The sequence below is a fragment of the Oncorhynchus mykiss genome, chromosome 12 (assembly GCF_057628025.1).
Source record: "Oncorhynchus mykiss isolate SJ-2025 chromosome 12, ASM5762802v1, whole genome shotgun sequence".
NCBI lineage: Eukaryota > Metazoa > Chordata > Actinopteri > Salmoniformes > Salmonidae > Oncorhynchus > Oncorhynchus mykiss.
The window spans coordinates 29,369,768-29,385,009 of NC_143033.1; the positions used below are offsets into that span (position 1 = coordinate 29,369,768).

The window sequence follows — 15,242 nt, forward strand, 5'->3', positions numbered from 1 at the left end:
CAAGCTAATTTGTAGATCAATCAGTCTGGACTCACCTTTAAAGTCGACTGTCCAATGCACCCATTGAATGTAGAGCAATGTCTGAATCAGCATGTCAGATTTTATAGAATAAAGCAAACAAGTGCCACCTAGTGGTCAAACCTTGAATATCATTTGACACGTACGCCAGCTCTGGTGGAACAGGAAAACGTACAGGCACAATATGGTGGTGTTTGGGTGGGTCTGACAGTATTATGAAGGAATGATACAGGGCACAATAGTAGAGAGCCACTCATTGCTGAGAATGCAACAAATAAAAACCAAAACATGTTTAACCAGATTTAATATTTTTTTAAACATTGGGTTTGGAAAAAAAGTACAAAAGTGATCTGTACGCCACAGTATGAAACCAGTTTGGTCCAGAGCTGTAAAGTGAAAGTTGTGTTCCTTTAAAAACCATATTCTACATATAATTACCCAGCCTACACATACTCACTAAAACCGATACAAGTTACACATTTTAAATACATAGGCTGACCCCTGTAATACCTTTACATGTGATAAAAAAAGGACAAAAGTCTAAAAGTACATGAGACCACAATGCCAACCTGTATATGGCACTAAGTCATGCAGTATTACAATCGTTCCACTACAGAGAAACAGCAAAGCACTACAGCTGTCACAGTGAGAAAGAGGGCAGCCGGGAGGTGTCTCTAAATAACAAGGTTTAAAAATCTCTCAAAGAGTTGATGGTTTTTAGACTTTAACGCCGAGAGAAGTCTCCGCTGCTGGCCAGCAACGCTGTGGTTGGACACTATTTTAACATTTGCATACATAGTAAGTTGAGAAGGGTCTCTCCAATGAGGAGAGAACCTATTCCATAATTATGTCCAATTAGAAAAATATAACTAATATGTTAAGAGAAAGTTGCTGTTGAAGACAAAAATCCCCCAAACCCTGGTAAATGCTCAGAGTATGTGGTGAGAAAACACTAAGAAAGACAATTGAATAAATAATTCCATGACATATATAAAAATCAACTTGGTTCTGTGATGTTGGCAATCTTTTCCACCTTGCGCAAACCATGCTGCTGGACCCAGGCAGTGTTAACGAGGCTCTCTCCTCCCTCCATCCACAGTCACAGCCAGATAAAAAAAAATTAACTTGGGGCCAAAACATGAGGACGCATTCTTATTGTCATGTCAACATGAAAGAGAATTTCCATGTACAGCATGTTCACCAGGTTTTCCAATGAAGAAAACTGAAAATAATCAAAATTGAGAAAACAGAAAGGAGAGGGGAAAGGCATCAGCCTTTCACAGTGTTAAAACAACAAAGCCCCTCCAAGCTGTGGTTGGGTGGGCTTGTCGTTACGGTAACAGCAGTGAACTCCCTGTTCTGTCAAACTTCTTGCCCTTTGAGAGTGCGGCCACTTGTTTTAGCAGATCCCGATTTTTGGCCTGTAGTAAAAGAAAAGTAGTGAGTATGTAACCATCTATGTTTAATGAAAGCATTTACCGCACAAGCTAGTAGTGTTTGATTACATCCTACTGTGCCTCTTTCTTAGGAAAGTTGTTTGAATCCCATGCACTTGAGGGGCTAAAGGTCAACATATTGGGTTGGAACTTGTCTCAATGGCTGCGTTTACACAGACAGCCAATTCTGATCTTTTTCCACTAATAGATCAACCCATTTGCCAATAATTGGGCAAATGATCTGAATTGGGCCAACCGTGTAAATGTAGCCAATGGCTCACAAGATGTCAGGTTTTTTTCTTGTAAAGGCATGCATGGAAATTTCTAGTCTACCTGTTGCTGTTCCATGGACTCTTTGTGTGCCTTATCCATGTTGTTCATCTTCACCCTCATGTTGGATTCCTGGTACTGGAAGTCTGCCTTGAGCTCTGTGAGCTAGAAGTACAAAAAAATAAAAAAGAGGCAGACAATCTAATGAATACAACATGACCAAAAGTCAAATTTCACATAAAAAAAGTTTAGAAGTGTGTATGAGTACCAGTCAAAAGTTTGGACACCTACTTATTCTAATTATTCTTCAGTTGTATTATTTTCTACATTGTAGAATAATAGTGAAGACATCAACTATGAAATAACACATATCATGTCAGTGTTAAATCAAAAATATATTTTACATTTGAGATTCCTCAAAGTAGCCACCCTCTGTCTTGACAGCTTTGCACACTCCTGGCATTCTCTCAACCAGCTTCACCTGGAATGCTTTTCCAACAGTCTTGAAGGAATTCCCACATATGCTGAGCACTTGTTGGCTGCTTTTCCATCGCTCTGCAGCCCAACTCATCCCAATTGGGTTGAGGTCAGGTGATTGTGGAGGCCAGGTTATTTGATGCAGAATTTCATCACTCTCCTTCTTGGTAAAGTAGCCCTTACACAGCCTGGAGGTGTGTTGGGTCATTGTCCTGTTGAAAAACAAATTATAGTCCCACTAAGCCCAAACCAGATGGGATGGCTTACTGCTGCAGAATGCTGTGGCAGCCATGCTGGTTAAGTGTGCCTTGAATCCTAAATAAATCACAGACAGTGTCACCAGCAGGGCACCCCCACACCTCCATGCTTTACAGTGGGAATCACACATGTAGAGATCATCCGTTCACCTTCTCTGCATCTCACAAAGACACAGCAGTTGGAATCAAAAATCTCAAATTTGGACAGATTTCCACCACTCTAATGTCCATTGTTCGTGTTTCTTGGCCCAAACAAGTCTCTTCTTATTATTGGTGTCCTTTAGTAGTGGTTTCTTTTCAGCAATTCAGCCATGAAGGCCTGATTCACACAGTCTCCTCTGAACAGTTGATGTTGAGATGTGTCTATTACTTGAACACTAAAGCACTTAGGGATGCAATTTCTGAGGCTGGTAACTAATGAACTTATCCTCTGCAGCAGAGGTAACTCCGGATCTTCCTTTCCTGTGGCGGTCCTCATGAGAGCCAGTTTCATCATAGCACTTGATGGTTTTTGCAACTGCACTTGAAGAAACTTTCAAAGTTCTTAATTTTCCAGATTAAGACATGAAGGTCAGTCAAAGTAATGATGGACTGTCATTTCTCTTCGCTTATTTGAGCTGTTCATGCCATAATATGGACTTGGTCTTTTACCAAATAGGACTATCTTCTGTATACCAACCCTACCTTGTCACAACACAACTATTGTCTCAAACGCATTAAGGAAAGAAATTCCACAAATAAAACTTTTAATAAGGCAAACCTGTTAATTGAAATGGATTACCTCATGAAGCTGGTTGAGATAATGCAAAGCTGTCATCAAGGCAGAGGGTAGCTACTTTGAAGAATCTCAAATATATTTTGATTTGTTTAACTTCTTGGTGACTGGGGGGGCAGTAATTGAGTAGCTTGGATGAATAAGGTGCAGAGGGTAAACTGCCTGCTACTCAGCCATAAAAGCTAGAAGAATGTGCATATAATTAGAATATTTGGACAGAAAACACTGAAGTTTCTAAAACTGTTTGAATGTCTGAGTATAAACAGAACTCATATGGCAGGCGAAAACCTGAGAAAAATTCAACCAGGAAGTGGGAAATCGGAGGATTGTAGATTTTCAACTCTGTCATTCCAATATACAGTGTCCGTGGGGTCATTTTGAACTTCCTAAGGCTTCCACTAGAAGTCTACAGTCTTTAGAACCTTGTTTGTGGCTTCTACTGTGAAGTGGGACCGAATGAGAGGGGATTGCTTTTCTACAGACAAAGGAATTCTCCGGTTGGAACATTACTGAAGATTTATGATAAAAACATGGTAAAGATTGATTCTATACTTCGTTTGACATGTTTCTACGACCTGTAATATAACTTTTAGGACTTTTCGTCCGACCTTTCCGCTGGACTTGCAAGCGCGCTTGGATTTGTTTACCAAACACGCTAACAAAAGGAGGTATTTGGACATAAATGAACTTTATCGAACAAATCAAACATTTATTGTGGAACTGGGATTATTGGGAGTGCATTCTGAAGATCGTCAAAGGTAAGTGAATATTTATAATGCTATTTCTGACAAATTTTAACTCCACAACATGGCGGATATCTCTGGCTGTTTTGGTCTCCGAGCGCTTATTGCATGGTATGCTTTTTCCATAAAGTTCTTTGAAATCTGACACAGCGGTTGCATTAAGGAGAAGTTTATCTAAAGTTCCATGTATAATAGTTGTATCTTTTATCTATTTTTATTATGAGTCTTTCTGTAAATTGACGTGGCTCTCTGCAAAACCACCGCATGTTTTGGAACTACTGAACATAACACGCCAATGTAAAACGAGATTTTTGGATATAAATATGTACTTTATCAAACAAAACATACATGAATTCTGTAACATGAAGTCCTATGAGTGTCTTCTGATGAAGATCATCAAAGGTTAGTGATGAATTTGATCTATATTTCTGCTTTTTGTGACTCCTCTCTTTGGCTGGAAAAATGGCTGTGTTTCTGTGACTTGGTGGTGACCTAACAATCGTTTGTGGTGCTTTCGCTGTAAAGCCTTTTTGAAATCAGACTCTGTGGCTGGATTAACGAGAATTGTATCTTTAAAATGGTGTAAAATACTTGTATGCTTGAGGAATTTTAATTATGAGATTTTTGTTGTTTTGAATTTGGCGCCCTGCACTTTCCCTGGCTGTTGGCGGGGTGAGACGCTACCGTCCCGAATATCCCAGAGAGGTTAACACTTTGGTTACTACCTGATTCCATGAGTGTCATTTCATAGTTGATGTCTTCACTATTATTCAACAATGTAGAAAAAGGTACAAATAAAGAAAAACCCTGGAATGAATAGGTTTAGGTATATCTCTATTAGTTAGGCATGTACCTTTCGGTCCTTCTCCAGCATTGTCTGATCCCTCTGCTGAAGCATTCTCTTTAATGACATCACTTCCTCTTTCAGCTGGCTGATCAGAATGAAGTTGTCCGTTCCTCCAGAATCCATAGATTGGGTGATTGAACTACTGCAGGGAGAGAGCAAGGAAAAAAACAAGTTAGGGTGGCAGAAAAATGAAAATACCTGTTTGGAGATCTTTTTCACACCGGCCAACTTTACCTGCTCCACCAACACCTTGATGGCAACCATCACAGATATGTGTTAGAACCAAGAAGGCCAAAAATAAGTGTCAGGTACATACTGGATGTTCAGCCCTGTTTACTTCAAAAAGTTAGAACGAGTTTGTAACTCCTTACATCTGATTGAAACTCCTCTCGTACCTGTCCCCGTTGGATGGCTTCATCTCCAGTTTTGGTTTCTTCTTTGGGGTATCCTTCTGGATCGAAGACGATTTATGGCTGAAGGGAGAACCAACACACAACTTAAGCCACAGAGGCTCCATCAAAAACAGAACTCATCCCAGATTGCCCCATAGTTAAAATACATTGCATAACTAAGCAAATGGGCTTGTCATAAGTCAAAACACTAGGGAATGTGATTCAGAAAGAGGTGGTAAGTCACCTCTGCTTCCACATTCCCTGCTCCTGCTCTGGACTTAAGCTCCCACTGAGTCTACAACACAGAGACAAGAAAATACACACACAAACAAAAACCAAGTTATGTAATTTCATCTTTCAAGATGTTTCTTCTGATATTTGACACATACATCATTACTCAGACCCCTACATCCTTCCAAAAAGTGCCTGTTCAGCACAATACATATATAGTATTGTGACAGAGCAGAGACCTGCATTACAGAGGATGTAAAGGACTAACATGTAGAGGAGAGGGCTGTGGCGCCAGGGCCTACTTGTGTGAGCTGCTGTGTCTTTGCTGCTGGTGGTGATGGTGCTGTCTGGAGTGGTGGTCCTTCTCGTTGAGCGAGGAGTTGGAGTGGGAGGAGCTGAAGCCTTTCCTCTGCTCCTTGGTCTTTTGCAGTACACGTCGGTAGGACAGAGTGCACAGCCAGCACAGCAGTTTCCCATCCACCTGACACAACACACACAGGACAGTGGAGGATAGTGAATACGCAAGTGTTGAACAACATGCATGTCAGGGTACCAATGCAGCAGGAATCTGTGCCTACCTTTCTCCTGCCCTCCTCCTTGCGGTCAAATGCGCACTGTTGTTTGCACTGCTCGCAGGTCTGTGGAGGGCCATACTTCTTCTCTGAGTTGGTGCAACGCTGACACTTTGTCCCGATGAAAGCAGCAATGATGTTACAGTATTGGCAGGGTTTGGGCTATGTGGGAAACAGAAGACTATTTCAACCTGCGTTTGCACATTTTGGCCAGCTTAACCAGAACTGAGTCAATCAGTACATAATGTACAATTATAAACAGATAATTCAAGTCAAACATACTGTCCCAAACTGCTTTACATTCTGTGCACACTTCTTGCAAATGGTGTTTGTTTTGCTGGAATAAAGAACGGTAAAGAGAAATCACAACAACGTCCTGAAACCAATGTTTTCACTATATTAAGAATGGAATAAGAATACCAGGTGCTGGAGCAGAACTCACCTCTCCTGCTGAAACTCTGATCTGCAGTATGTACACTTGACGATGGGATGAGCGATGCGACACTCCTGTTGACACAAGAAACAAAGCATTAGTGATTCATCTCTTCAAATGTTTATAAAGCTCTTTCAAGGACAAAATATAAATATAATCGTGTATAACCGTGTTTAAAAAATAATAATAATGTTGGCAATAACACTAATAACTTAGTTATTAAAAACCCTCAATCATGAGTTGTTTGTCCTACCTGTCAAAACACCTTTGTCTGCCTTTATTTAGTGTTAACCATTTGTTCATTATTATTTACCATGAATGGGAAGTATTTACAACAAACCTTTTATTTAGTCAATCTGGGCAGAAAGCTTGAAAACCTGTGTGTGTGGTGGTGAGCTTATGGCAAATATGTATTTACAACGCACCAGCATGAATAGCAAAATGTTTTAATAAAAAATAATAATTTGCCACTGGAATTATAACTCGATTTTTGCCCATTCCATTTTGAATTTCTGTGGAACATAGCCTACCCTACAGGCCGAAGAGGAATGCTACATTGAGCCCACTGGAATTCAGTTTTGTAAATGCCGGTAGTTAGACTACATGATAAAATAGACTTGTAAGTGGCATGAAGTGTAAACTAATGACAACTGAACAGGTCATGGACGATGCAATGTGAAAATAGATAACGCTAGTTAATAACACAAGTTCATCTGACATTATTTTGTCTGTTACACCCAGCGGACACTTCGGTGAGAAAACAACTCGCGGATACATTGTATAGTCCCATTGTATATTATCCAGCTAACGAGGATGCCATTTGCGTCCCAGACATGTTGCAATGATATAGCGGTTACATAATTATCACTTGCTATAAGGGCTGAATGTGGCCAGAGACCTTGGAATTATACATCCAGGTAGCAGTCTAAACACGCGTGAAACACGTATACGTCTGTAATAGTACAGTAACGTTAGTTAACTTAACCATTCATATTGCCAGATTTGGGCTAACTAAATAGCAGGCGCCCACAACTAGCTAGCACCCACACCTCCAGTCCAAACCTTGCACAGCTGCTGTCCCTGCGACAGTTCTTCGAACGGATACCGCTGGTTACACTTCGTACACGCGTAGAGGGCCGTTGTTGCCATTCTCACCAAGATTAACAAAAAGTCACAGATAAAAACAAATAGAGTGAAATATGTAGTCACCTAGACAGCGTGCCGTCTTAACTATTTCCTCCGTAGCTATTTAGCTAAGCATGTAGCTAGCCAGCTAGCTAATAATAGTTAGCTAGGCTAATGCTAAATAAAACAGCTAAATGTTCTCAAATATCTATCATCTCTTTCTGTTGGCTAGCTAACATGAGTTAGTTAACATCGGTAGTCAAAACAGCTGATAATGGATTCTCAAAATATAAAAACGAGTAAAATATTTAACGCTGATCTTAGCTAGCAATTCTCCTAGCTTTTTTCCCTTTCTCTTTTTTTGTATCCGCGGCGGCGTCATTCATACCGGATGCGGACGACTAGAAAAGAAAGAAAGATAAGCCAATCATGACATATTATTAGTGCGCGGGACTTTGCATTTTGAAACACAGAAGCCAATCAGAGAATAAAACAAGACTGAATGATTAAGTTCCACCAGAAAGCGAGAGGATTTGTTTTGTATATGAGACTTTCGAATTACGTGAGGCCTGATCGAATAATAGTTTGGTAATGTTTAGACTATTACAAATGTACTGACATAAGTGGATGCACGTGGCCTTCCAGCCAATTTGAGAAAAACTACATAGTTTTTGCCAGTTGTTCACACGCGTATCTGAACACTCATTGGCTAGAATGGTTACTTCATGAAAACATGTATTTCAATTGTTAGTTCAGTCATCTTGTCAATATAATATATAATCTCCGATTCCAATAGCCTCTGCCGAGTGGCCATGTTTAGATGGGATACAATTTTTCTAGATGGGATACAACGTCAAAAGTCGTTTCTTGCATTTTTTCTTAATGTAGGTCGCAGTTGTAAATGAGAATTTGTTCTCAACTGGCCTACCTGGTTAAATAAAGGAGGGGGGAAATGATCTAACCTGCTACGTTAAATCTCCCAACGTGCTGCGTAAATTTTCCTAAACCTGCTATGAAAAGTTTTGACAAAAGCTGTATCCCTTCTAGACAAAACCCTACAGAAACCCAACAACCGAATGTTCCGGTTTTCAGGGGAATTGGAAAGAGACCTTGTGACGCGTGTTCAGCTTTTGGGCAAATTCATGGAAACTAAAATTAGCTTTTTGGTCTTAATTTAAGGTTAGAATTATGCATAAACTTAGCAGCGTGGTTAGGTTTCAAATCAGGTTTTAAGAAGAGAAATCTTTGAAATAGGCAAGGTTTATGGTTGTGGTAACTAGTGACTACCCATAAACAAGGCAACACTCCATCTTAACTCCACCTCCACATTTAATGGATTGGTTGAACAGTACAGGAGAGAACCTCCTTGTTAAGACCAGTATGTAGGGGATCTAGTTTCAGGCGTTTCTTTTACGACTCCTACATTAGGTTAGAGTTACCTCAATTTGTGATAAGATGAATTTGGAAACTAAGTAACTAGAATATACATGTGCTGTGTTACTATTAGATCTTTTAATTGTACAAGGTAGACACATTTAATGTATTGTTCGTTTTGACTCTACTGAGCCTTTTCCTAGCTCGTTTGTGTGAACCAGTTATAGCCTTCAGTCCTAGTTTTGATTCCTGCCAGTTTGCCTACCTGTGTATGACCCTTGCCTGCCTGTGACCACGATTCCTGCCTTTAGTGAAGGCAAAATTAACACCTGCCGTGCTCTGCGAATGAATCTACACCTTTTCTCCCTGAGTATTCATTACAGAATACCTAACCTAAAAACGTAATGGATTCAGCGGAGCTACAGCGGCGCCTAACCCAGCAAGAGGAGGGTATGGAGGAAATCTGCCATCTTCTCCGCCAGCCTATCCCTAAATCAAATCAAATGTATTTATATAGCCCTTCGTACATCAGCTGATATCTCAAAGTGCTGTACAGAAACCCAGCCTAAAACCCCAGACAGCAAGCAATGCAGGTGTAGAAGCACGGTGGCAAGGAAAAACTTCCTAGAAAGGCCAAAACCTAGGAAGAAACCTAGAGAGGAACCAGGCTATGTGGGGTGGCCAGTCCTCTTCTGGCTGTGCTGGGTGGAGATTATAACAGAACATGGCCAATATGTTAAAATGTTCATAAATGACCAGCATGGTCAAATAATAATAAGGCAGAACAGTTGAAACTGGAGCAGCAGCACGGCCAGGTGGACTGGGGACAGCAAGGAGTCATCATGTCAGGTAGTCCTGAGGCATGGTCCTAGGGCTAAGGTCCTCCGAGAGAGAGAAAGAAAGAGAGAAATAGAGAATTAGAGAGAGCACACTTAAATTCACACAGGACACCGAATAGGACAGGAGAAGTACTCCAGATATAACAAACTGACCCTAGCCCCCCGACACATAAACTACTGCAGCATAAATACTGGAGGCTGAGACAGGAGGGGTCAGGCGACACTGTGGCCCCATCCGAGGACACCCCCGGACAGGGCCAAACAGGAAGGATATAACCCCACCCACTTTGCCAAAGCACAGCCCCCACACCACTAGAATGATATCTTCAACCACCAACTTACCATCCTGAGACAAGGCTGAGTATAGCCCACAAAGATCTCCGCCACGGCACAACCCAAGGGGCGGCGCCAACCCAGAAAGGAAGATCACATCAGTGACTTAACCCACTCAAGTGACGCACCCCTCCTAGGGACGATATGAAAGAGCCCCAGTAAGCAAGTGACTCAGCCCTTGTAATAGGGTTAGAGGCAGAGAATCCCAGTGGAAAGAGGGGAACCGGCCAGGCAGAGACAGCAAGGGCGGTTCGTTGCTCCAGAGCCTTTCCGTTCACCTTCCCACTCCTGGGCCAGACTACACTCAATCATATGACCCACTGAAGAGATGAGTCTTCAGTAAAGACTTAAAGGTTGAGACAGAGTTTGCGTCTCTTACATGGGTAGGCAGACCATTCCATAAAAATGGAGCTCTATAGGAGAAAGCCCTGCCTCCAGCTGTTTGCTTAGAGATTCTAGGGACAATTAGGAGGCCTGCGTCTTGTGACCGTAGCGTACGTGTAGGTATGTACGGCAGGACCAAATCAGAGAGATAGGTAGGAGCAAGCCCATGTAATGCTTTGTAGATTAGCAGTAAAACCTTGAAATCAGCCCTTGCCTTGACAGTAAGCCAGTGTAGGGAGGCTAGCAATGGAGTAATATGATATTTTTGGGGGTTCTAGTCAGGATTCTAGCAGCCGTATTTAGCACTAACTAAAGTTTAGCCGGAAAGTAGAGCATTGCAGTAGTCTAACCTAGAAGTGACAAAAGCATGGATTAATTTTTCTGCATCATTTTTGGACAGAAAGTTTCTGATTTTTGCAATGTTACAATGTTGTAGATGGAAAAAAGCTGTCCTTGAAATGGTCTTGATATGTTCTTCAACAGAGAGATCAGGGTCCAGAGTAACGCTGAGGTCCTTTACAATTTTATTTGAGACGACTGTACAACCATTATGATTAATTGTCAGATTCAACAGAAGATCTCTTTGTTTCTTGGGACCTAGAACAAGCATCTCTGTTTTGTCCGAGTTGAAAAGTAGAAAGTTTGCAGCCATCCACTTCCTTATGTCTGAAACACATGCTTCTAGCGAGGGCAATTTTGGGGCTTCAGCATGTTTCGTTGAAATGTACAGCTGTGTGTCATCCGCATAGCAGTGAAAGTTAACATTATGTTTTCGAATGACATCCCCAAGAGGTAAAATATATAGTGAAAACAATAGTGGTCCTAAAACGGAACCTTGAGGAACACCGAAATTTACAGTTGATTTGTCAGAGGACAAACCATTCACAGAGACAAACTGATATCTTTCCGACAGATAAGATCTAAACCAGGCAAGAACTTCAAAAGCAGCACTAAGGTCTAGGAGCACGAGGACAGATGCAGAGCCTCGGTCTGATGCCATTAAAAGGTAATTTACCACCTTCACAATTGCAGTCTCAGTGCTATGATGGGGTCTAAAACCAGACTGAAGCTTTTCATATACATTGTTTGTCTTCAGGAAGGCAGTGAGTTGCTGCGCAACAGCCTTTTCTAACATTTTTGACAGGAATGGAAGATTCGATATAGGCCGATAGTTTTTTATATTTTCTGGGTCTAGGTTTGGCTTTTTCAAGAGAGGCTTTATTACTGCCACTTTTAGTGAGTTTGGTACACATCCGGTGGATAGAGAGCCGTTAATTATGTTCAACATAGGAGGGCCAAGCACAGGAAGCAGCTCTTTCAGTAGTTTAGTTGGAATAGGGTCCAGTATGCAGCTTGAAGGTTTAGAGGCCATGATTATTTTCATAATTGTGTCAAGAGATATAGTACTAAAACACTTGAGTGTCTCTCTTGATCCTAGGCCCTGGCAGAGTTGTGCAGACTCAGGACAACTGAGCTTTGAAGGAATGCGCAGATTTAAAGAGGAGTCCGTAATTTGCTTTCTAATAATCATGATCTTTTCCTCAAAGAAGTTAATTAATTTATCACTGCTGAAGTGAAAGCCATCCTCTCTTGGGGAGTGCTGCTTTTTAATTACTGTAGCTTTGCGACAGTATCAAAAAGGAATTTCGGATTGTTCTTATTTTCCTCAATTAAGTTGGAAAAATAGGATGATCGAGCAGTAGTAAGGGCTCTTCGGTACTGCACGGTACTGTCTTTCCAAGCCAGTCGGAAGACTTCCAGTTTGGTGTGGCGCCATTTCCGTTCCAATTTTCTGGAAGCTTGCTTCAGAGCTCAGGTATTTTCTGTGTACCAGGGAGATAGTTTCTTATGAGAAATGTTTTTAGTTTTTAGGGGTGCAACTGCATCTAGGGTATTGCACAAGGTTAAATTGAGTTCCTCAGTTAGGTGGTTAACTGATTTTTGTCCTCTGGCGTCCTTGGGTAGACAGAGGGAGTCTGGAAGGACATCACGTGAATTTGTTGTCTGTGAATATATAGCATGACTTTCGATGTTCCTTGGTTGGGGTCTGAGCAGATTATTTGTTGCAATTGCAAACGTAATAAAATGGTGGTCCGATAGTCCAGGATTATGAGGAAAAACATTAAGATTCACAACATTTATTCCATGGGACAAAACTAGGCCCAGAGTATGACTGTGACAGTGAGTGGGTCCAGAGACATGTTGGACAAAACCCACTGAGTCGATGATGGCTCCGAAAGCCTTTTGGAGTGGTTCTGTGGACTTTTCCATGTGAATATTAAAGTCACCAAAGATTAGAATATTATCTGCTATGACTACAAGGTCCGATAGGAATTCAGGGAACTCAATGAGGAACGCTGTATATGGCCCAGGAGGCCTGTAAACAGTAGCTATAAAAAGTGATTGAGTAGGCTGCATAGATTTCATGACTAGAAGCTCAAAAGACGAAAACGTCATTTTTTTTTTTTGTAAATTGAAATTTGCTATCGTAAATGTTAGCAACACCTCCGCCTTTGCGGGATGCACAGGGGATATGGTCACTAGTGTAGCCAGGAGTTGAGGCCTCATTTAACACAGTAAATTCATCAGGCTTAAGCCATGTTTCAGTCAGGCCAATCACATCAAGATTATGATCAGTGATTAGTTCATTGACTATAATTGACTTTGAATTAAGGGATCTAACATTAAGTAGCCCTATTTTGAGATGTGAGGTATCATGATCTCTTTCAATAATGACAGGAATGGAGGAGGACTTTATCCTAGTGAGATAGCTAAGGCGAACACCGCCATGTTTAGTTTTGCCCAACCTAGGTCGAGGCACAGACACGGTCTCAATGGGGATAGCTGAGCTGACTACACTGACTGTGCTAGTGGCAGACTCCACTATGCTGGCAGGCTGGCTAACTACTCCTCCGATGCCAGGTATCGTAACCCATAGCCCTCCTCCATTCATATCCATGCCTGGAAAATATGACGGTTCACCTGGGAAATGTCAGGGATTTCTGATGCAATGCAGCAAATGCATTGAGCACAACCCCACTAACTTCGCCACCGACAAGAGCAAGGTGGATTTTGTTGTGTCTCTACTCACAGGCAAAGCCCTGGATTGGGCAGCTGTCATATGGACTGCCAACAGCACAGAACTGGTATCTGAGACCCATTTCCACACCCTCTTCCGGTCGTCCTATAGGACTTCAACAAGGACGCAATTCAGCTGCCCTCGAGTTCCGCACCATGGCTGCAGGGGGTGGATGGAGTGAGGCTACTTTACTTACCGTCTACCGAAGAGGGCTCAACAGGGCTAAACAGGGAACTTCAGGCGGAGCTGGCCTGTAGAGGTGACCTTCAGGATTTAAATCAATACATCCGTATGTCCATCTCCATCGACCACCTCATCGCCGAAGAACTCTGCCACCCAGAAACCCAAAACCTTGTCTTTCCATGATTCCGTCATCCCATCCGAGTCTTCGAGAGCCATGCAGTTGGACCATGCTCCTCTCCTGTGTATCGAACGTCAAAGGCGGATCAAAGAAGGGCTCTGACTATACTGTGGAGGGAAAGATCATCTACTCAGCCATTGCCCTGTTCGCCCCACACAGAGAGATGAGAAGGGTCCCTCCGCTGGCACGCATGTCCTTATTTATAAATATCTCCCAGAATCAATTCTCCGTCCCAGTATTGATAACCGTGAAGGGGGTTACTAAGTACGTAGAGGGCTTGATAGACTTGGGAGCAGCAGGTAATTTTATTGATCACCAGCTAGTACAAGAGCTTGACATTGATCTAACACCTGTCACCCCTTAACTTCTTATGGGGAGGTGGGATGGTAGCAAAGCGCGAATTTCAAATGACAGAAATATAAATATTTAACATTCATGAAAATACAAGTATTATACATCAAAATAAAGTTTAACTTCTTGTTAATCCAGCCGCTGTGTCAGATTTCAAAAAGGCTTTACGGCAAAAGCACACCATGCGATTATCTGAGGACAGCGGCCTGCATACAAAAACATGAAAAATACATTTCAACCAGGCAGGTGCGACACGAAAGTCAGAAATAGCGATATAATAAATGCCTTACCTTTGAAGATCTTCTTCTGTTGGCACTCCAAAAAGTCCCAGTTACATCACAAATGGTCCTTTTGTTCAATAAAGTCCTTCTTTATATCCATAAAAATTCAGTTTAGCTGGCGCGCTTCATTCAATATCCACCAGTTTCCCTCCTTCAAAATGCATACAAAATGAATCCCAAACGTTAGCAATAAACTTATCCAAACAAGTCAAACAATATTTATAATCAAACCTCAGGTACCCTAATACGTAAATAAATGATCAAATTTAAGACGGAGAATAGTATGTTCATTACCAGAGATAAATAAAAGAAAGCGCTTTCACCCATGCGCATGGAAACTCTACAGCCAAAATGGGAGCCACTTAGAAAAACTACAACTTCTAACTCATATTTCCAAAAACCATCCTGAAACTCTTTCTAAAGACTGTTGACATCTAGTGGAAGCCCTAGGAACTGCAGTCTGGGAGGACTTCGCCTCAAAATAAACATGAAAGCCATTGGAAACAGTGGAAGGCTGAATTTTTTGGGGGGAGGGATGGTTTGTCCTCGGGGTTTCGCCTGCCTGTTATACTCACAGACATAATTTTAACAGTTTTTAGAAACTTCAGAGTTTTTTCTATCAGAAATCTACCAATTATATGCATATCCTAGCTTCTGGGCCTGA

The 15,242-nt window shown here is 41.6% G+C and overlaps 1 protein-coding gene across 2 annotated transcripts; it reads right to left on the bottom strand.

Moving 5' to 3' along the window:
- Positions 1-305: 305 nt before the first annotated feature.
- Positions 306-9,382, bottom strand: LOC110537354 (protein FAM76B). 2 transcript variants are annotated; one of them, XM_021623319.3, is made up of 10 exons: positions 7,514-9,382; positions 6,461-6,525; positions 6,301-6,355; positions 6,025-6,180; positions 5,749-5,927; positions 5,460-5,510; positions 5,219-5,296; positions 4,830-4,965; positions 1,788-1,889; positions 306-1,439 (listed from the first exon to the last, which is right to left on the bottom strand). In XM_021623319.3, exons 1-10 carry the CDS (start codon positions 7,598-7,600, stop codon positions 1,350-1,352), a joined length of 999 nt encoding a protein of 332 aa, XP_021478994.1. In that variant the 5' UTR covers positions 7,601-9,382; the 3' UTR covers positions 306-1,349. The 2 variants fall into 2 exon arrangements, with proteins under 2 accessions (XP_021478994.1, XP_021478993.1); XM_021623318.3 differs by having other exon boundaries at positions 5,195-5,296.
- Between the last annotated feature and the right edge of the window lie 5,860 nt (positions 9,383-15,242).